Source organism: Sphaeramia orbicularis, chromosome 21, assembly GCF_902148855.1.
Source record: "Sphaeramia orbicularis chromosome 21, fSphaOr1.1, whole genome shotgun sequence".
Taxonomy (NCBI): Eukaryota; Metazoa; Chordata; class Actinopteri; order Kurtiformes; family Apogonidae; genus Sphaeramia; species Sphaeramia orbicularis.
The window spans coordinates 3382641-3406202 of NC_043977.1; the positions used below are offsets into that span (position 1 = coordinate 3382641).

Genomic DNA, 23562 nt, shown 5'->3' on the forward strand with positions numbered 1-23562 from the left:
AACAAATGAACAAAATAATGAACATGAAAAAATAAGCAAAGAAACAAACTAAAATGAAGTAAAAAAAAAAAAAAAAAAAAAAAGCAGCAAAGAAAAAGCCAAAGTGGTCGATAAAATTAACTAAAATGAATAATAAATCAACAAAATAATAAGTAACATGAAGAAAATAAACCACAAATTAAACAAAATTGAAGGGAAAATAATTTAAAAAAGGCAACAAACTGAACAAAAAAATGAATAAAATGAATAAAAATGAACTAAATGATTAAAAAATGTATATTTGTGGAAACACTGTCATCTTCCACAACATTGTTTCACCAGTAAAATGTGTTAATATGAGCTTTTTCTTCTGAACTAAGATGTGAAGGAAGTCGACAGTTTGTTGTGGTAGAAAATTATTATTTTCAGTCAGAGCGTGAAAACTATGATGGGAATGTGGAGGTTCATGTTGTGAATCCAAGTCTTACAGAAACAGTGGCTCAGTTATTGGACTGTCCCTGAAGTAGAAGGACCTCTAATATAAGACTCATATCACATTAAACAACCGTTAACATCACTTATTAATTACCTTCTCCATGAATCCTTACATTTTTCACATCCTTTAATCGACCAATTCACCATCTGATATTTCAGCAGCTAATATGACAGTATTATTTCATCAGGGCTATTAGTTTTCTAATTGTACTTATATTAAGCTATTAGACGTTCCATCACTGAGCTGATCCAACATCATATGTACGTATGTGATCTTTAGTGGATGAGTGTGTTTAAGAATGTGTGACTCACTTATCAACCCTGTTTAACCCTTAAAGACCCAGTCATACTTTTTTATGCTGGTTCGCAAATGACTTTTTCTCTATATTTACCCTTTTAAAGAGATTTATCACCATTTATTGAAATATTATCCCCTTTGTTTTGCATTTCTTCAGGAAAAATCTGGCATTTTTCTATATTTAATTCACTGATCATGTAGATGTTCATTAAAGCTTAGATTAAATTTAAATGTTATTATATCACACAACAAAAAATGAATATCTGACCTGGATAAACTGATTTGAATTTCAAATATTTATCTTGAAAGATCATTTTTTAGATTTATTTACTTATTCAGACTTTATCTTGTTCAGATTATTTGACTTGTTCCAACAGAGTTCATCTTGTTGAGATTTTACATCTAAATTTAAACAACAGTCATAATAAAACCAGCTCCATTGTTGTTGGATGAGTATGGAGGACACAGGAACTGTTTACCCTCAACACATTCAGACTGGTTTTATCCAGTTTTGCCTGTAAATTCAGATATATGGAGTCATTACATCTTCATAAGACCATATATATAAATATGCCATAATTAAAAAATCTCACTATGAAGACTTGAAACAAGTATTTTTCTGCTTAAAATAAGAATTCTATCATTCTATAATCCTTACATAATATGGTCTTACTTTAATAAAAATTGATCAGTGTAATTTTCTTACTGCGTAGATAATTATACTTGAAATAAGACATTTTAACCCAATAATGAGTTTAATTTTCAGACGTTTTTTTTACAGTGTGTATAAGATAAAAAATCCAATACAGCCAAAGCCTTCGACTGGAGCTCATAAACAAGTTCATTGTTACGAAGAATTTTTGTTTTTAACCCATAAAGACCCAGAGTTACTTTCAGCACTAGCCCAGTGCTAATTTTCTTATTTTTGTACAGGCCTTTTTAGTAGTGCAGAAATAGAGAAAACAGAAGAAAAAGTGTATTTTTCATTCCAGTCTGTCATTAACTCAACATAATATTTGTTGTCACCTCTGCCAGGAGGTACTGTGATCACTTTGCTTTGTGTGTTTGTTTGTTTGTTAGCAATTTTACAGGAAAACTCTTCCACCCATCTTTCCCAAATCTTCCCCACAGATAGGCCTAGGCCCTGGGACCAACCCAGTCCATTTTGGTCCCAGTAGGACAAAGTTCAAGGTCTGTCTTGGCGGAGGTCTGTGCTCTCTGAGTGCTTTTCTAGTTTGTTTTTTGAAAAATATATATGAAAAAAAAATTATATATTTTTCTTTGTATATTTATTGTTTATTTTTGTTGTATTGATTATTACAGTATTCTGAGTGTGATTCTGATCATTAGTTTGGAAAAAGTAGTTTTGGACTGTGAAAGCAGGTCCTGGAGACAGTTTACAGAGGCTTTTTTTGGACTTTTACTGAAATTGTTTGGAAGTTAATGTAGCTTGAAACTGGGACTGACAAAAACACACACACACACACACACACACACACACACACCTGTCCACATGGTTGTAAGTCAGCTGGTGCAGAACTCACCCTCGGGCCGGGTTGACGGCGATGGCGTAGGGTTCTCCTGCGATGTCAGTGATGAGCCGGGTGCAGTTGGGTCCCTTCAGCTGACCCACGTTGATGGAATAGCGTAGTTTAGTCCAATGGGCCGTGTAATAACTGAACCAGTGCATCCGAGAGTGATCGGTCCAATAAATGTTCCCTGTGACCCAGTCGGCTGAAATATCTCTGGGTCGACGGAAATCTGAACACTGAAAGCAAAACGGACGCATTTTACAACTTTTACATTTACAAAGGAGACGGTCTGTATAATATCATCGACCGAATGAAACATTCTAACATCTAAACTGCAGAAATCTGCAGCGGCCCAGAGGTGCAACAGCCCAGAAATGATCCACTAGAAGAAAAAAAGGAGATGGTGATTTATTTAAAAAGAAGTATCTGAAAAATAAAAATACCCCTTAAATAAAAATTTACTTGCATGAAAAAAACAACCTCCTAAAGGAAAAAAAAATACTTTTAATAAAATTTAATTTGTACAAAGAAATTAAATAAACTTGCATGATTTTTTTTTATAATTAAATAATCTCCTTAAATAAAATAGACTTCTACAAAAAAAAGAGTCTCAAAATAAAATTGAGCACCATCAATCATCATTTATCAAAAAAAAAAAGTGTTTGAAAATATAAAACTTTGCATGGCTGTAAAAGAGAACCCCTTCACTTTTTAAAGAAGGTTCATCAAAAAAAAAGAAACAAAGAATGAAAAAAAACATCATCCATCTTTTCAGTTAAGGGGGTGCTGTCTCTTGTTTAAAATTAAGGCCACCACAAAAAATAAAAGCATGGGCTGAACATTTTTAAGGCCTTCAGCTAATGTGGCTAATGCTAAGGAAGTAACCCACAGGAAGTGGGGGTCGGTGCACTAAAAATAAAGTCATTTTAAAAATATTTACATTAATATAGTTTACAAAACGGTTCAACTATTAAATAAGGTTCTCATGTCTGCTTAATGTTAGGTTAGGGTGTTAAATGGTTAAGGTTAGGGTTCGGGTATGGGTGGGGTTAGTTTTCATTCCCTTGTGTGCACTGTGTGAAGGTTCATTGCTAAGCTAATGCTAACGCGGAAAAAAAAAAATCATATAAGTTTATTTTATTTCTTTGTGCAAATAATTTTTTTTATTAAAAGTTTTTTTAAGAGACAGGTTTTTTCATGCAAGTGTATTTTTATTTAAGGGGTAGATTTATTTTTTCAGATACTTCTTAACTTAAATAAATCCCAATCTCTTTTTTTTTCTTTTTTTTTTTGGGCTGTTGCACCTCTGGGCCACCGTATAAATCCGCCCCTAATCTTCAGTTACATCCATAAATACTTTAAATACCTGCAGTAAATGCAAACACATGCACACAGTGATTGTTTTGTTGCTGATGATTGACTTACAATGTTCCTGACGTTGGTTTTTACTTGACTTCGTTCTAGAATCTCTTTGTAAAAAATCCCTCCGGGGTTAAACTGTGTGGCCCAGATAAACTTCTGGTGGTGAAACAAAGCGTCCATTCCAATAATGCGTGCGTTTTCCTCGATGCGAGTCAGCAGTTTGTGTCCTTGGCTCTGGTTAAACGGATACACGAAACTTCGGATTTCAGTGTCGTTGGCTAAGTAGAGCACCCGGTCCTCTGGTCCTGCACGGGGGGGGGGGGTATATATGGAGAAGGAAAAGGAAACACAAGCAGATCTGAGCATTGGACAACAGATAAAAGATTTGAAATACAAAAACACCAACTAAGGCTCCGCTCACATCAGGTCTTAATGCATAATTCAGATTTTTTGGTGAAATACAATTTTTTTGGTGTGGTGGTTCATATTCCACATTAAATGCGACACTGCTTTATTATTTCAGGGATGTCTTTAATTTTGTTCACACTCCAATAAATATGAAGTTAAATGAAGTACGGTCTGTGCTGTTCTACTTTATGAAACTGACCCGACACACACTCAAAAATCTGTTTTCTTTTACATATTTGAAGGTTTTTCAAAAAAGTAATGCAATAATTACTTTCCTTGGTAACTAAATACATTTATGAAGGAGTAATTCCATTACTAATTCCATTAATTTTTTGGGAAAGTAGAATTTAGAATTAGAATTTTAGAATTTAGAATAGACTATATTTGCCATTTGCACAGATACAGGTATAGGTACAGTGGAATTCTTGTGCGTTTGCCTGAGTCAGAAAAAGAGTTAGAAAAAAGTAAAGACATGACGACAAAGACAGATACAAAACATAATCACAGCTAAAACTTATAAAGAAAACAGTTATTACACATAAAAGCACAAATACACATTTATAAAATAGAGTATTACAAAGAGTAATAATAATAATAATAATAATAATAGTACTGAGAGGTAACAAGTTATTGCACATTTGAATTAAAAGTACTGGGAATTAAAAGTAACTAGTAACTATAACTGATTACTTTTGTTACAGTGGGGGCCATTACTTGTTTGTTACTCCGCCAAGAGGTATTGTGATCACTTTGCTTTGTGTGTTTGTTTGTTTGTTAGTAACTTTAGTGTAAAACTCTTCCCCCCATCTTTCCCAGATCTTCCCCACAGATAGGCCTAGGCCCTGGGACCAACCCAGTCCATTTTGGTCCCAGTAGGACAAAGTTCAAGGTCACAGCAAGGTCACAACATCTACAATTTTCCATCTGTCATCATTGAGACATTTTCCAAAATTCATCAAAAATTCAAAATGACTCCGATTCTCCTCCAGTTGGATCCACCTGTAGCTTAGAACAATATCTTGTACCTGGAACTAAATTGTCCACATCCACTGTGGAATGTGGACTCTGTGGACATTTACACTGAACACTGAAAATCCCATTTACCACACATTTAAAATTAGAACTCAACTAATATTGATGTGAATTGAATCTAATTGGACAGACACATGACTGGGACCAAGCTTCAACTGTCTCTGCTGTATGGAACAACCTGGAAACTGTGGAATTTAAACAGAAACAGTTGATCCACACATGCACACCGTTCGGGGTCCTTGGCGGAGGTTTGCGTTCTCTGAATGCTAGTTTTTCCTCGTCTCCGCCTCCTGTTTGGACGATTGACAACACCTGTCACTGATTCTCCAGGCTGTAAATCCAGGAGCCACCATCATGAAGGAGACCAGTGGGTCCATCATTGCAGTTTTTTTTTTGTTTGCTTACGCTTGCGTTAGTTTTTAAGTAATATGTCTGCATACAACTATTGTTTTTTTTCCTTTTCTTATTGTATAATAAATTCCAGGTCTTTTGGTTACAAGTGCCCTGCTCTCCATTTTTTTTTTTTTTTTTTTTTTTTAATGTTTTTCACCCGGAACATCTTTCTTTGTTCTCGTGTCAGCATCCTAGACCTCCTGGCACGTCACACTTTTGAAAAGTAATTAGGCCCCAACACTGGTCCTAAATCTGACACGTATCTGATATTTCGCAATGCGACTTCAGTCTGAACGCCCAAGTCGCATTTATCCGACCTTTACAACAAACGTCACAATTCTGCATCCCAGAAGTTTTATTTCTGTAAACACAGTGTGTGTCTGTGTGGTCTCGTATTCCATCCGGACCTCTTTAGTGCATGTGGGTCACTTCAGGACCTCTTTAGTGCATGTGGGTCACTTCAGGACCTCTTTAGTGCATGTGGGTCACTTCAGGACCTCTTTAGTGCATGCGGGTCACTTCAGGACCTCTTTAGTCCATGTGGGTCACTTTCAGGGTCACATTCAGTTCAGACTCCAAACTGATAGAAGTCACATTTAACATGGAATATGAACCAACACACAAAAAAATCAGATTTCCCCCAAAAATCTGAACCGTGCATTCAGAGCTGCTGTGAACGGAGCCTCTGTTGGTGTTTGATAAAGGTTTTTTCCAGTCTTACCTTTGACGACGCAACTGCCACTGATCTCCTTATAATTTCTGTCACATGTGCACTTATAGGATCCTTTAGTGTTGGTGCAATAATGAGGACATGCGTCGAACTGCAGACATTCGTTAATTTCTAGAAGGAAAACAGACACTAATTATAATCTAAAACAGGGGTGTCAAACATGAGGCATGAAACTGCAAAGAAAGAGATAGATAGATAGACAGACAGACAGACAGACAGACAGACAGACAGACAGACAGACAGACAGACAGACAGACAGACAGACAGACAGACAGACAGACAGATAGACAGATAGATAGATAGATAGATAGATAGATAGATAGATAGATAGATAGATAGATAGATAGATAGATAGATAGATAGTTAGACAGATAGATAGATGTACTTTATTCATTCAGTTAACAGTCAAAGCAGTCGAACTGGTTTTAATTCCAGTTCCAAATACAAACCAATAGGATCTAAAGTAAACTCAGAGCAGAATAATCTATAAATACTGACTCTTAATGTTAAACTGGGATTAATGTGGAAAAAAATATTGCATTATTTTTATTTTAATTTCGTCTTATTTCTGTATTTATTTCGAACATGCCCATAAATAATGACAACTCTGGGCATAGTGCAATATAACGTATGTATAATGTACGTGTATACGTGTACATGCAAGTGTGTATATGTGTGTATATGTGTACATATGAGCTCGTTGTAGACGGACTACCTCCTTGTGGTGTATTTATTTATTTATTTCATTTTCTTGTCTCCTGGGTCAGTTTTTATCCACTTTTATTGTTTTTTATGCTCTTTTATGTATATATACTTACAGATGTACTTGGACTTTTTTTTTTTTTACAGAATTCTGTGTTTTTTCTAGTATCTTCATCTGACTCCCTGAATGACCAAACAAAAAGTTCCTATGTGTACATGTACGCACAAATGGCAAATGAATATTTGGAATCTTTGAATCATTGAACTCCAAATGTTTCTCTTTGTTTTAGTGCAAAAAATAACATTAAACGATGACAATATTTACATAAACAAACTATCCTTTAACAATAAAATGTGAAAAACCTGAACAAATATGAACGACCTCAAAAATCTAAAGAATATTCAGTGTAATTTGAACAATATTCTGCCTGTTACTAAATGTTTTGTGTCTTTGTAGATGTGATCTGTGACGCACACGTAGAAATGAGAAGACGACAGTGTAATATTATGATGTGGTTCCAGTTGTTTTCCACCACTGGGATCAGCTTGACTCGCTTCCGTTTTACTTGGTTTCAATGCCAGCCAGTTGCATTTCCGCTACAGGCATCGTACTCCCAACGCAGCTGGTTGTCATAGCGACACATCATCAACTATTGTGATGTATTCAGCGTGACTGCAGTTACAAAGAAAAATGAAAAAGCTACGTGGAAAAAGATTTTTGCGGGTGAAAATACATTTGTTTGCACTTCAGATCTGGTCAGTTTTATCAGAATAGAAGCAACATTTAAATCTGCTGCACATCTGCTGTTTTTGGGGGATTTTCCACTAACTGGACAAACACATGCATTTATGCAGCAACGATTCATTGAGTTTTGGAACCTGAGCGAAGGTGGGACTACAAACATGTCTGATGGTCTGTAGTCTCTCTGCTCTCACACTGAAACGGCCAAAAAACTGAGCAGAGTCGAAGAGAGTGGAGCAGATACTTAAAGGTAGAAACATGGTGTTACGAGCATGAAATCAGTAGTTGTTTTTCCATTGACCCTCAAACTGTGTGAATATAATTTGTACATAAATATTTGCCTAATGGAAAAACAATTTCGCCAAAACTCTCATTTTTCAATGAAAAGGTTTTGCGATGGCAAGAGGTGGTTTTTCAGATGTAGTGCAATTAGTATATCACGCAAAACTGCAATAGAAAGACCTTTTTCCACAACTAGAGTCACATGAAAAAACAAACAAAAAAACGATGTTGACGGACGTTGCAACGAGAGAAGAACAAGAGTTTAAAACAAACATGTCACGGTATGTGTGGACACACCAGGAAACATTTCTTAATTTAGAAGGAGATAGAGGGGTAATATATAATAATAATGAATATATCTGTAAATAAACGTGATATTTACGTTTCTCACCATGTTTATGGAATGACTTCTCGTGTTACCTCACGATAATAAATAAACAAATCATCACATTTGTGATTTAATGGAAAACTGACATTATGTACTTGTAGAACAGAATAGAATAGAATAGAATAGAATAGAACAGAACGCCTTTAATGTCATTATACATATGTACAATGAAATTAAAAGAGACAACTCTCTAGTGGTGCGTAGTGCAAAACAGTTTAAAAGAAAGAAAAGAAAGGTGTAAATATATATATACAGAATAAAACCAAGCATGTCACCAACCAAGAAACAGTAGAGATAAATAAATATTGCCCTTTGACCCTGGCTAGACACTAAGGATATATGTTAAATATCGATCCTTACTTGGGGTTTTGTCATTGCCATGTGTTCAGTATACGTACTGCACTTGGATAAAACGTGCTGCTTGTGTCTGTGACGGAAACTCTACGTGACGATAAAACGCAGTTTTGCATTTTCAACCCTTTAGACGGTGACGTTACAGTGGAGCGTTTTTAAGATTTCCACTCTGGAAGGTGGTTTCACTTTTTTACATTTTCAACCCCCAAACACGCTGTTGCCGTCTAAACGAAAGGCTCATCTGATTAAATACTTGGTGGTTTTCAGCTGTGTAAACTGGGCCTCACACAGTCAGTACAACAGCAGCAGATGAACCCACACCACAGTGGAAACACCGACCAGGTTCAGATCAAACCGAGTCAAACATCTGCCTTAAACCAGCGTCTACAGAACTATATGCATATATATACGATATGCTCCAAGATGATGGGAGTCAGACTCAGAGACTTGTCTTCCCTGTGGGAGCTCCAGGTGGTGAGGGCAGCACAGACCATCCTCAGGATCCTCAACATGTTACATAAGAAGTTTGTTTGGATGCCTTCAGGCCGGCGTTACCACGCACCTCAGAGGAGAACCCACACAGATTTAAAAGCTTTTATTCCTTCAGCTATCACACTTTTAAACTCTGATAGCAGCCATTTTAGTCATTTTATATGAAGATTTTTTTTTTTTTTTTTAATCTTAGCAGAACCAATAGGGTCTTTTTGTCCTTTAGTCTGCATTGATATTTATTGATTATTTATTGTTGATTATTTAAATGCATTATTCGTAGTTGCTTTCAATGATCCTGTATTTGTGCAATGATTTATTTATTTATGTTTGTCACATTGCACTTTGGATGTGGCCAGATGTCTTTTCAGATTCACATTCAGATTTATTAAATGTCATTCAATAAAAACATCCCAGATGCTGTTACAGAATGAACTAGCAAAATGCACAGCACGAAATAAAAACACAGAAAAAAGATCCTAAAAACCCCAACTAAACACAACCCATATATATGATAAAGTATTAAAAACTGCACTAAAAATAAATAAATAGTTTGTAAAGATAAAAAAAAGAGATATTGCACGATGGAGGGGTCCCTATTGCACCTATTATTGCACATTCATGTCTGTGGTAAAAGCTGCTTATGAATTACCTGTGTGGGGTAAATAAAGTTTTCTGAATCTGAATCTATACAGCATTTTATGAGAATTAAATTAAGTAAGAAAATTTTATATATAGAGCACTTTTCACAGACAGTCACAAAGTGCTTTACAGTGCAAAGTACAAATAAACTGTACAAATAAAATACAATTAAAATGCCATTAAAACACAATAAAATACAATTAAAATACAATTAAAATAGGATAAATACATAAAGTGCAATCAGTTTGTAGCAGCCCTGGGTCAGTTGGGAAATTAAAAAGCCTGCCTGAACAGGAGTTCAATTGCGACGTGTTGCGAGATGAGACTTTCCTATGAATCAAACATCAGAAGACAAACACTCTTCAATGGAAACACCTACAAGTTGAAATTGTAGAAATATTGCTTTTATTTTGCAGAAACGTGTCCTGGAAACCCACCTATGTTTGTGTTCTGTATTGTTTGGACTTTGTGCGGCTGCTACCTTGGCCAGGTCTGTTACAAAAGAGATTTCTAATCTCAATGGGACTAAATAAAAGTAAGAAAGAACAACATAAACTCTCCTCTGGTTTTGTTGTTCATTAATAAAGCTCTACTCGACAGCCACCTCCAGAAACATTCTTCCTCAAAGAAACGAGGTGAACTTCAGACTTAGATGTGAGAGGTGGACACGCCAACCTCGAGGATCAAACAAAAGCTTCAGTCAAAGGGTGCGTTTTTCAAGAGGAGGTGAAGACGTCGCGTTTCCACTCCGACCTCATCAATGACAAAACCCTGAAACACATTTACAGTACTTGCACTATCACGCAGCGAAGATGGAAATATTTCTTTGAAGTGAAGTACTCATCTTCAAGGTTATGTTTCTTTTCAGAGGACTAATTTCCCAGAAGATTTTCACTTTCTTCAAATTCTTTTCTTTCTTTTCTTTTTTTTTTTGTTGCACTGCAGCAACAAACACATTCCATCAGGGAGGTGAGAGGAGCTGATCTATTATCTATTCATGGAGAAATCTGACTTTATCATAAAACAGTCAGAGCATATCCACAATACTATGAACCACTGGGGTCTACATTTGATGCTGTGGGATCAATAGCAAAAAAAAAAAAATTAAAAAAATGCACCGTTAAATGCTGTAAGAAAAAGGACAAATTGGGGATAAATTGGGTCCGGTACCTTCACAATGGCCCGTCTTCTGGTTCCTCTTGAAGCCGGCTTTGCACTGGCATATAGCATTAACATTTGTCTGGTTGCAAATTGCATCCTCTCCACATGGATTTGTTTTCTTTCCACATATGTCTCCGCTGGAAACTACAAATAAAGACAGGGCTTTGATTAGACATCAGTCCTCTGCATCTTCAGGTACCTGCTGTGCTTTTCGTTTGATGTGCCAAAGCTAAGAGGGCATTATCCTCTTTCATACAGTACTCACCACACCTCAAACATGAGCATACATATATTAGCATACATAACAAAAACATCACATGTAGAACGAGGAGACGGCCGAGCTTCCCGATAATGTCACGGTGGCATTAAGACACTTTTCATCTCCTCTGGATTTGACTTTGATGCGTTGGGGCGGGGCCTGTGGATGTGTGTGTGTGTGTGGGGTACTCACAGGCCTTACAGTCCTGCTCGTCCGAGCCGCCGTCGCCGCAGTCGTTGAAGAGGTCGCACTGCAGCGCGATGGGGATGCAGCGGCGGTTACTGCAGGTGAACTCGGTTTTCCCGCAGGGTCGAGGTCTTCCGGCCACCACCTCTGCTTTAACACAAACACGATGCGTTCAAGTCCACCACGAAAAACAAACACCCTCGTAAAATATGTGAATGATCAGCATGTGATGGAAACAATGGAAATAAATGACTTTAATAATTTGTTGTTTATTATGGAACAAAGTTAAAGGCTGTTGACATGTATTTATCTGTATTATTCCTCCTGCAGCTTCAGAAATAAATGCACCGTCATGTGTTTAAGACGATGGTTTTGGGAAAAAAGGGAACAGTGCTGACAAAAGTTCTACTGCTACAGAGAACAGTGTGGCAAAGAATGAAAATGGAAAGAAAACCATGAGAAAGAAAAGAAAGGGATAGGAAAGAAAAACAAAGGAAGGAAAGGAAAAGAAGGAAAGAAAAAGAGGAAGGAAAGGGAAGGAAGGAAAAGAAAAGAAAGGAAGGAAGGAAGGAAGGAAAGGAAAGGAAAGAAAAGGAAGGAAAAGAAAAGGATAGGAAAGAAAAACAAAGGAAGGAAGGAAAGGCAGGAAAGGAAAAGAAAGGAAGGAAAGGAAGTGGAGGAAGGAAAATAAAAGGATAGGAAAGAAAAATAAAGGAAGGAAAGGAAGGAAAGGAAAACAAAGGAAGGAAGGAAAGGGAAGTAAAGGAAAGGAAAGGAAGGACAAGAAAGGAAGATAGGAAAGGAAGGAAGGAAGGAAGGAAGGAAAGGAAAGGAAAAGAAAAGAAAGGAAGAAAAGAAAAAGAAATGAAGGTAAGGAAAGAAAAGAAAAAGAAAGGAAGGAAAGGAAAACAAAGGAAGTGAAATAAAAGTGAGTCCTCTCATCTTCATCTCTTCATCTTCATCTTTCTCATTGCTCCCTCATTGTAAATAAAGACACTGCGATGCGTCTGAGACTCATTTTCTGAAAACCAGCCAGCGATGCTTACATTAAAGAACACTTCTACTGTTACGGAGGATAGTTTTGCAAATAATCTGTGCTCACTAAAGATGCCTCCATTTGTTCAAAGTGCAATCAAAGCATAATCCAATTTAAAAAGACAGAAAAACAGAGAAAATGCAGAGTAAAGGCTCCTCTGTTCTGGGCTGTGCTTCCCTAACACATCATCGTCTCACCCTTCCACACTCACACCTACACATACGCCGAAGATGAACTGGAAAAGCTCCAGGTTTTTCTAGTTTGTATGGTTTGAGTAAAAGAAAAAAAAAACATGTTGAGCACAAATTAAAAAAAAAAAATCCTTCAGACTGTCTTGCCTTTGTCATTACGTACAAAAAACAATGTGGTTTTTGCTCTTCTGGAAATAAAAAAGTTGAGTTTGACATTCACCTCCAATAATCCACGTACTTCCAGGGAAATGTCAGGATTAAGATGAGAGTGAAACGTCAGATGGAAGGAGGAAGTGAGGACTAATGGAGTGAGAGAAGAGATGGATGGATGTTCCAATGGGGAAAGGATGACGGGGGGGGGGTGAAAGACAGACCGCTGATGTGCCCTTTAGTTTCTGCTCTGTTCTGGTGTCGCTGGAACATGTCAAACGACTGGAAAAGGACTGCAGGTGTTATTGGTTTGGGCAAAGACGAGTAAATAAAAACCAGCGTCAACAAACTAAAATCTATAAACATGTTAAAGACGGAGCGTGTTGAACTGCTGCCGATAAATCTGTAAGGTCTGAAGTCCACACGGCTGTACGGGACCGAAAAATGACCTTCGAAAACTGAGAACGGAAAAATAAGAATGAAAAGGAAGGGAAGGAGAGGAAAGGAAAGGGAAAGGAAAGGAAAAGAAATTAAAGGAAAGGAAAGGAAAGGAAGCAAAAGGAGAGGGAAGAGAAGGAACGAAAAGGAAGGAAAAGGGAAAGGAAAGGGAAGGAAAGGAAAGAAACAAAAGGACAGGAAAGTACAGGAACTGAAAGGAGAAGGAAGGAAAGGAAGCAAAAGGAAAGAAAAGGAAAGGACAGGAAGCAAAAGGAGAGGGAAGGGAAGGAATGAAAAGGAAAGAAAGGGAAGGAAAGGAAAAGGACAGGACAGACTGGTGGACGGTGGTCCTGTGATGTCTTGGTTTCTGAACTGATATTTAAACACCAGTAATTCGCAATTTCACTGTCACCAGGTTGGCTTTTTGGAGACAGAAGTGACCATATTTGGACAAAAGGGGAGGAGCTTCTAGAGCAGAATACTCCTGATGTAAGAGCAGAATAGCCCTGATCATGTGGCCAGAGTAAAGTTGTGGTGGGTCTGTCTGATGTCCTCTGATCAGGACTGGACTGTGGACCGGTCCACCCAGGTTCAGACTCAGACCGTTCATCTGGGTCTGTGTTCCTTTAACGTGTTTTTAAAGTGTTGTGTTCATCTGGGTCTGTGTTCCTTTAACGTGTTTTTAAAGTGTTGTGTTCATCTGGGTCTGTGTTCCTTTAACGTGTTTTTAAAGTGTTGTGTTCATCTGGGTCTGTGTTCCTCTAACGTGTTTTTAAAGTGTTGTGTTCATCTGGGTCTGTGTTCCTTTAACGTGTTTTTAAAGTGTGGTGTTCATCTGGGTCTGTGTTCCTTTAACGTGTTTTTAAAGTGTGGTGTTCATCTGGGTCTGTGTTCCTTTAACGTGTTTTTAAAGTGTTGTGTTCATCTGGGTCTGTGTTCCTTTACCGTGTTTTTAAAGTGTTGTGTTCATCTGGGTCTGTGCTCCTTTAACGTGTTTTTAAAGTGTTGTGTTCATCTGGGTCTGTGTTCCTTTACCGTGTTTTTAAAGTGTTGTGTTCATCTGGGTCTGTGTTCCTTTAACGTGTTTTTAAAGTGTGGTGTTCATCTGGGTCTGTGTTCCTTTAACGTGTTTTTAAAGTGTGGTGTTCATCTGGGTCTGTGTTCCTTTACCGTGTTTTTTAAAGTGTTGTGTTCATCTGGGTCTGTGTTCCTTTACCGTGTTTTTAAAGTGTTGTGTTCATCTGGGTCTGTGTTCCTTTAACATGTTTTTAAAGTGTTGTGTTCATCTGGGTCTGTGTTCCTTTAACGTGTTTTTAAAGTGTGGTGTTCATCTGGGTCTGTGTTCCTTTAACGTGTTTTTAAAGTGTGGTGTTCATCTGGGTCTGTGTTCCTTTAACGTGTTTTTAAGGTGTGGTGTTCATCTGGGTCTGTGTTCCTTTAACGTGTTTTTAAAGTGTTGTGTTCATCTGGGTCTGTGTTCCTTTAACGTGTTTTTAAAGTGTGGTGTTCATCTGGGTCTGTGTTCCTTTAACGTGTTTTTAAAGTGTGGTGTTCATCTGGGTCTGTGTTCCTTTAACGTGTTTTTAAAGTGTTGTGTTCATCTGGGTCTGTGTTCCTTTAACGTGTTTTTAAAGTGTGGTGTTCATCTGGGTCTGTGTTCCTTTAACGTGTTTTTAAAGTGTTGTGTTCATCTGGGTCTGTGTTCCTTTACCGTGTTTTTAAAGTGTTGTGTTCATCTGGGTCTGTGTTCCTTTAACGTGTTTTTAAAGTGTTGTGTTCATCTGGGTCTGCGTTCCTTTAACGTGTTTTTAAAGTGTTGTGTTCATCTGGGTCTGTGTTCCTTTAACGTGTTTTTAAAGTGTGGTGTTCATCTGGGTCTGTGTTCCTTTAACGTGTTTTTAAAGTGTGGTGTTCATCTGGGTCTGTGTTCCTTTAACGTGTTTTTAAAGTGTGTGTTCATCTGGGTCTGTGTTCCTTTAACGTGTTTTTAAAGTGTGTGTTCATCTGGGTCTGCGTTCCTTTAACGTGTTTTTAAAGTGTGGTGTTCATCTGGGTCTGTGTTCCTTTAACGTGTTTTTAAAGTGTTGTGTTCATCTGGGTCTGTGTTCCTTTAACGTGTTTTTAAAGTGTTGTGTTCATCTGGGTCTGTGTTCCTTTAACGTGTTTTTAAAGTGTGGTGTTCATCTGGGTCTGTGTTCCTTTAACGTGTTTTTAAAGTGTTGTGTTCATCTGGGTCTGTGTTCCTTTAACATGTTTTTAAAGTGTTGTGTTCATCTGGGTCTGTGTTCCTTTAACGTGTTTTTAAAGTGTTGTGTTCATCTGGGTCTGTGTTCCTTTAACATGTTTTTAAAGTGTTGTGTTCATCTGGGTCTGTGTTCCTTTAACGTGTTTTTAAAGTGTTGTGTTCATCTGGGTCTGTGTTCCTTTAACGTGTTTTTAAAGTGTTGAGTTCTGGCACAAAGTGAAAGTTAAGGGTCGGGCCTTTTCTTGTATTCTGCTCTGAGTGCTGACGTTCATAGAAACACATGAAAAAAGTGCGTTTTTGTTCATGTCAACAGCTGTGATGGTGTGGAAGTGTCTGTCCCTGTCCTCATTATTGTTCCGGGCTGATAAGACGACTGTTTTTTACATTTAAAAGAAGTGGTGTTGGCACTGTTCTGTTTCAAAGGCGAGTGCATCAGGGGAGCGTGGTTATCAAATAATTGAAGTAGACTCTGCTCTGGGTTTCATACACCAACCAGAATGGATGTGGGCTTTTCCAAATCCAAATGGGTCTGTTACTGCTTTAACCCATAAACACCCAGAGCTACGTTTGGGACCGATCTCAAATGATTTTTGTCTCTATTGAACTTTTTGTTAATAATTTATCACCATTTATTGTAATGTTCTTTATATTTTGCATTTTTTCAGTGTACATCAAATATTTTCCTATATTTAATTGTACTGATCACATACACTGCAAAAAATCTAAATCTGACCAAGTGTATTTTTCTCATTTCTAGTCCAAATATCTCATCACACTTAAAATCAGACAGAATCACCTAAAGAGGAACTTTCAGTGAGATAGAAGAACTGATTTATAGACAAAAGGGAGATCTGGAAAATCTGATTTACACTAATCTGACCAAGATCATGTTTACTTGTTCCATTGGCAGATTTTTTGCTTGAATTAAGCAAAAAAATCTTGAATTAGGAAAAAAAAATCTCGAATTAAGCAAAACAAAATGTTGAATCAAGCAAAAAAATCTTGAATTAAGTAAAAAAAAAAAAAAAATCTTGAATTAAGCAAAAAAAAGGGATAGGGTGAGGAGCTCAGTCACCAGGGAGGAGCTCGGAGTAGAGCCGCTGCTCCTCCACATCCAGAGGAACCAGCTGAGGTGGCTCAGGCATCTTCTGATGCCTCCTGGACGCCTCCCTGGGGAGGTGTTCCGGGTATGTCCCACCAGGAGGAGACCTCGGGGAAGACCCAGGACACGTTGGAGAGACTATGTCTGTGGGCTGGCCTGGGAACGCCTCGGGGTCCCCCCGGAAGAGCTGGAGGAGGAGTCTGAGGAGAGGGAAGTCTGGGCATCCCTGCTTAGACTGTTACCCCCGCGACCCGGCCCCGGATAAGCGGTGGATAATGGATGAATGAAAAAAAAAAAAAAAAAATTGAATTAAGCATAAAAATCTTGAATTAAGCAAAAGAAAAAATCTTGAATTAAGAAAAAAAAAATTGAATAAAGCAAAAAAAAAAAAAAAAGAATCCTGACTTAAGCAAAAAATCTGCCAATGGAACAAGTGAAAATGCTCTTGTTCAGATTAATGTAAATCAGATTTTCCAGATCTATTGTCTATAAATCAGTTCTTTTATCTCACTGAACAGTTCCTCTTTAGGTGATTCTGTCTGATTTTAAGTGTGATGAGATATTTGGACTAGAAATGAGAAAAACACACTTGGTCAGATTTAGATTTTTTGCAGTGAAAATATTCATTAAAGCTTGGAGTAAAGTGAAAAATTATGAAATGAAATCAGACAAAAATAAGTAAACTGGACTTTTTTAAAACTCATTTTATCACTAACTCACCCGAACCCCAGTGTGTCCATCATTACTCTTCCGTCCACTCGTGTTTTTTATCCTCATTGAGTCAGATCCAGCCAAAAAATGTGGAGATTCAGAGAAATGCGCAGAAGACAGTGACGGAAATATGACTGACACTTTCATCTCCTCGTTGGAAACGAGAAATCAATAACTCACCTCATCAGTGCAAAGAAAATGACTTCATTATGTCTGTTCTGTAGGATTTGACAAAAACAAACCTGAAAACCCACATGAATGGGATGGTTACATCCATCAGTCACTTCGACACTTTCTAGTAAATTGGTTTCAGGAGTGATTTGTTTTTTGTTTTTTTTTTTGCTTTTAAAAAAGCTTTTATGAAGACTCTAATAACTGTGTTTATTTTATGTCTGAATGCCACGTCTGCAGGAGAAAAGGAAGGAAGAACTTCGCTCATCATGAAAGGGATGCATTCACCCTTTGGGCTCCACGGTCACGGCCCAGTATTTTTGTGCTACTAAATCCTTTTAAAAACCTAACAATTTTGTCTAAGATGAAAAAACTAGTGAACATTCAACATGACACACACACATTTTCACATGACATTCAACACGTCATGGTGTCAGAAGTCGGTCACATAGACCACTGGGGACAAGTGCGTTCAAAAGTTTGGACTTCAAACATTCTCCCACTTTTAATTTGATGTTAATAAAGGAAATACAACCAGAGATATGACGGTTTGAAACCGGAGCAAACAGATGATACAGCATTATTATAGCGATATAAAGCAAGAGTTGTATTTGTGACCGTATCTACGTCATTTTTTGACCTTTTTCAAAACAGTAAAAACTGGCTGAATCTGCAGATCCTAATCCACAGACTGCATTAGCAGTACTTCGGACTTGAAACCCTTTCCCACTTCTTATTTGATGTTGATAGAGCAAATACAACCGGAGACAAGACGGTTTGAAATCAGAGCAAACAAACGTGAATAAAAGTATGAAAATGAGGTGTGTGTGTGTGGGGGGGGTTATATTTCTGACCATATCTATGTTATTTTTTGTCCTTTTTCAAAATGGTAAAAACTGGCTGAATCTGCAGATCCTCATCCACAGACTGCATTAGTGTTACAGGTAAGGGTGAGGATGACCCCCACCTGAACTGGATGAGGAAACCGGGAGGACCAGGGGGGTGAGAAAATATTTGGTAAAGTCTTAATTTATTACAATTTTAATTTTCTATACCTAATATTTGGAACCAATATTCACTTTTAAAGTCTTTGAAAAGGTTTGTTAAGCATCTTTGTGTTATTTATGCAATTAATTACATACATTTTTCAAATTGGATTTTATATTTTTTGTGTGTTTTTTGTCCTTTTGTGTTTTTATAGTAGGTTAAAGTGAAAAGAATAACAGACAGATGAGATAGATAAAGTCGTGCTGAAAAAACAGATCCCAAACATGGGTATAGTAAACATTTGTTTATATAGTATATAAAGGCAAAATCAAAAGTACTGAAAAACAAAAAAGAATTCCTTATCTACTTAAATAAACTCATTTTGAATCATATAAAATACAGATGTTCTTCAAATGTTACCAAAGCTTCAACAAGATGTTTGACAATAAAACTATTTTATGAATGTATTTATTGTGCTATATGTTTCAGTATTAATTCTCATTATTTATTTTGTATTCGGTACATGATGACTTATTTAATGTTTTTTTACTAAAGCATTTCCAGTACCCCCTGGGCTTCTTCCATGTACCCCTGGGGTACAGGTACCCCACTTTGCGAACTCCTGTTGTAGATGATGATTTTTTTCTCTCTATTTAACCTTCTAAAGTGATTTATTACCATTTTTAAAAATATTATCCTCTGTATTGTGTGGTTTTTCAGTGTAAATCTGGTATCTTCCTATATTTAATTCACTGATCATGGAGACGTTCAGATTAAAGCTCAGATTAAAGTTGAGGGTTATTATATTAAAACTGAATAAACTGTCTTTTTTAGCAAAATCTCTCATGAACTGAACATAAACCCAGTGTGTCCATCCACTGTCATTGATCCAACTCAATGGGTTTTACTGGTGAATCAATGTTGGAGAAGATGATGGTGTTTCCGCGGTAACTACGGCGCCTTCTGAACGTCCAAATATGGTCATATCCGATGACCATGAAAAGATGAAGAACTGTATTTTATACCAATTTTTGACATGTATTGATAGTTTTAGTGGATCAACAGGTATTAAACAGTTTAGATCAGTAGATGGTTTTGGTTTTTGAGGGTTAACACAATAAATACAGGGTTCTGGATGTTGTGAAATAATGAATTCTCCTCATTTTCCCGAGTATTTTGTTCATTTTCTCTTCACTTTAGGGACATTTGTTCACTTTTCTGACATATTTCAAGGTTTTTTTGGTTCATTTTTTTCCCCCTTATTTTTAAGCATTTTGCTCATTTTATTCTCATTTTATCAAGTTTTTGTGCATTTTATCCTACAAATAATTAAGGTAAAACTGTATTTTACACCAATTACTGACATGTATTGATAGTTTTAGTGGATCAGCAGGTGTTAAACAGTTTAGATCAGTAGATGGTTTCGGTCGCTGACAGTTGTTTGGGTCTTTATGGGTTAAATGTCAGCGGTGTTCTGGTGCAGTCTGTACTCACCACACTCTTCCTCATCTGAGCTGTCACCACAGTCGTCCACTTTGTTGCACACTTGGTCTCCACGCAAACACACGTGGTCGTTCCTGCAGCGGAAAGGCCTGGTAGGAGGGCAGGGGAGTTTGGCTGCAAAACAAAAGACAACGCATATGAACTGACACGCCGCTCACAAAAACAATGCAAAAAAAACAATAAACTCTATCCTGCTGGGAAACTAGAAATGCAGAGGCTTTTAAAATATGCATCAACCCGCTTCAAAGGAAAAAACCCAGTGAATGACAATTTCCAACCCACCACACATGTCTGCGTCCTCGTCAGAGTTATCTCCACAGTCGTCTTTACCGTCGCACACCCACGTGTGCAGTTTGCACAGGGTGTTGTTACAAATGAACTCATCAGCACGGCAGAAGAACGCACCTGCAACGACACAGGTCACAGACTCACACCTACACTTTTAACACCAGGAATATGAAGAACACGGCAAAAGACAAGACTTAGAAGAACATGACGATTACAGCGAGACATGAGAATCACTTTAGCATTTAAGTCTGGTTTGAATTCAGGTTCCACATTCAGCCCAGTAGGATCTGAAGTGGGCCGCACCAGTAATACATAACCTATAAACACGTGGTTCCAGGCACAACAAGCCCCGCCCCTCGTATGTATTTGATCTTATTTTGTCATGGATCCAACTGATGTCATCATGTCTATGCATGTGCTGATGTCAAATCAATTGTCTCTATATATGTGCCAAGTTTTGAAGTAAATTGAAAGAAAATTGATGTTTTTATAGACATGTGAAATTTCGCTCATTGTAAGTAAATGGAAGAAAAAAAAAAGAGTTTAAAAATGCATTAAAAAATGTGAAATTTGACCTACTTTTCCCAAAATTTAATCACATCTATTCTGGGACACTGGTGATCTATAAACCCAATTCGGGATGAATTCAACCAATAGTTTTATTGCTAAAGTGTAAACAAACAAACAAACAAACCAAATCAAACCAATGCCCCTTGCCTCCTCTTCAGGGGGCGGGGTCATAATGTCAACTCCATGTCAGAGCTGGTCTGACCCACATGAACCGAACTGAGCTGAATGTGGAACCTGAACGAAAAGGATTTAAACACCTTTAACTGTTAATGTGACAGTGGAATTTTAGCATTTCACAAATATAGATAGATAGATAGATAGATAGATAGATAGATAGATAGATAGATAGATAGATAGATAGATAGATAGATAGATAGATAGATAGATAGATAGATAGATAGATAGATAGAATGACAGAACAATAGATAGATAGATAGATAGATAGATAGATAGATAGATAGATAGATAGAATGACAGAACAATAGATAGATAGATAGATAGATAGAATGATAGAACAATATAGAAAGATAGAACGATAGAACGATAAAATGATAGAATGATAGATAGATAGAACGATAGATAGAACGATAGAACGATAGATAGAACGATAGATAGAACGATAGATAGAACGATAGATAGAACGATAGATAGATAGATAGATAGATAGATAGATAGATAGATAGATAGATAGATAGATAGATAGATAGATAGATAGATAGATAGATAGATAGATAGATAGATAGATAGATAGATGTACTTTATTTGTGCCAAACTGGGATAAATTCATTACATTTTTTTTTTTTTTTTTTTTTAAATTTGCACACACAAATCTAAAATCATACAAACACATGTACAGGGTATGAAACTGTGCAGGTGAGGTCGAACAGCTGACAGGCTGACAGAATGACCTGACCTGGACCTAGATGGATTTAAACAGAATAAAAGGATGTCATCTGCAAACCTTCCATGAAGTAGAGGGATAAAGAAAAATGACATAAAAGTAAGAAATAAATGGTTCTATATCTATAAACCTAATTTCTTTCAACGACATAAAGAGTAAAAAAAAAAGCATAATAATACTAAAGTAATAGCAGTAGTGGTAATAGAAACCCTACATCCTGTCATGAATCCAGCCTCAGTTCACACATAGCTCTGCTCCTCTGGGCTGGGGGGTCACACCTACCCTGGCTGCAGTTTTCCTCATCGCTGTGGTCCATGCAATCAAACATATCATCACAGCGCCAGCGCCGGGGGATGCAGTGAGCACGATTCAGACACAGAAACTCATCTTCTCTGCACTCCTTCACACAACCAATCTGTCGACACAGAAACAGCGTAAAATCACCCAAATGCCCCCTCTATTGATGTTTTCGGCCGCAATCAGACGAAACCAAAACACTGCATGATTCATGTTTTAACCTGAACCGATCCGTGATTGAACAAGCAGCTTCAGCGCTTCTGTGAGACGTAAAAGCTGCACAAAGTCGCCGTACGGCTGGGCTACTAACGGAAGCACATGAAAACAGTGAAAAGAATGCACCTGACAGGAGCCCAGTGAGTCATACGAGGATGGACTGACCTCATCTGACCCGTCCAGACAGTTGTCGTGTCCGTCACATCGCAGACTGGCCGACACGCAGCCTCCGCTGGCGCACACGTACTCATTCACAGAACAGGAAGGGGCTGCTGGGAAAAGACGACGGACATTAGACTGCGCTCACACAGCAGGTCTGCATGCACACACTGGAAAAATCTGTACCTGACCAAGTGGATTTGTCTCATTTCAGTCCAAATATCTGATCACACTTAAAGTCAGACAGAATCCCCTGAAGAGGAACTGTTCACTGAGACAGAAGAACTGATTTAGAGACAATAGATCTGGAAAATCTGATTTACACTAACCTGAACAAGAGCATTTTCACCTGTTCCATTGGCAGATTTTTTGCCTAATTCAAGATTTTTTTTTTTGTATAATTCAAGATTTTTTTTGGCTTAATTAAATTTTTTTTTGCTTAAGTCAGGATTTTTTTTTTTTGCTTAATTCAAGATTTTCTTTTTGTTTAATTCAAGATTTATTTTTGCTCAATTCAAGATTTTTTTTGCTTAAGTCAACATTTTTTGTTTAATTCACGTTTTTTTTTCTCAATTCAAATTTTTTTTGCTTAATTCAAGATTTTTTTTGCTGAATTCAAGATTTTTTGTTTATTTCATAATTTTTTTTCCACTTTATTCAAGAATTTTTGCTTAAATTTTTTTGCTCAATTCAGGATTTTTTTCCCCTTAATTTGATATTTTTTTGCTTAATTCGATATTTTTTTGCTTAATTCAAGATTTTTTTTGCTTAATTCAAGATTTTTTTTGCTTAATTCAAGATTTTTTGCTTAATTCAAGATTTTTTTGTTTAATTCAAGATTTTTTTTTTGCTTAATTCAAGATTTGTTTGCTTAATTCGAGATTTTTTTTGTTGCTTAATTCAAGATTTTTTTTTGCTTAATTCAAGCAATGAAAAATGAAAAACATATTAAATCACTAATATTTATCTTTAACAAGAAAAGCCCAAACACTCTTACAATTTATAAAGAATTCTTTAAAATGGACTGAATTTACTCTGACGTATTTTTTATTTTTTCTTAGATATTTACATTTTAGGTTATTATTATTATTATTATTATTATTATTATTATTATTATTATTATTATTATTATCATCATTATCATTATTATTATTATTAGTCTT

The 23562-nt window shown here is 36.8% G+C and overlaps 1 protein-coding gene across 1 annotated transcript in view; it reads right to left on the reverse strand.

Annotated features, from left to right (window-relative positions):
* lrp1bb (low density lipoprotein receptor-related protein 1Bb) overlaps window positions 1-23562 on the reverse strand; it is a 930516-nt gene that overhangs the window by 62082 nt on the left and 844872 nt on the right. The window contains exons 70-78 of the mRNA XM_030124596.1: window positions 22406-22512; window positions 22010-22142; window positions 20251-20373; window positions 19960-20082; window positions 11441-11584; window positions 10999-11133; window positions 6221-6340; window positions 3730-3971; window positions 2317-2540 (exon numbers count right to left, since the gene is read on the reverse strand). Coding sequence (XP_029980456.1) covers window positions 2317-2540; window positions 3730-3971; window positions 6221-6340; window positions 10999-11133; window positions 11441-11584; window positions 19960-20082; window positions 20251-20373; window positions 22010-22142; window positions 22406-22512 — 1351 coding nt within the window. The remainder of the gene's footprint in view (window positions 1-2316; window positions 2541-3729; window positions 3972-6220; window positions 6341-10998; window positions 11134-11440; window positions 11585-19959; window positions 20083-20250; window positions 20374-22009; window positions 22143-22405; window positions 22513-23562) is intronic.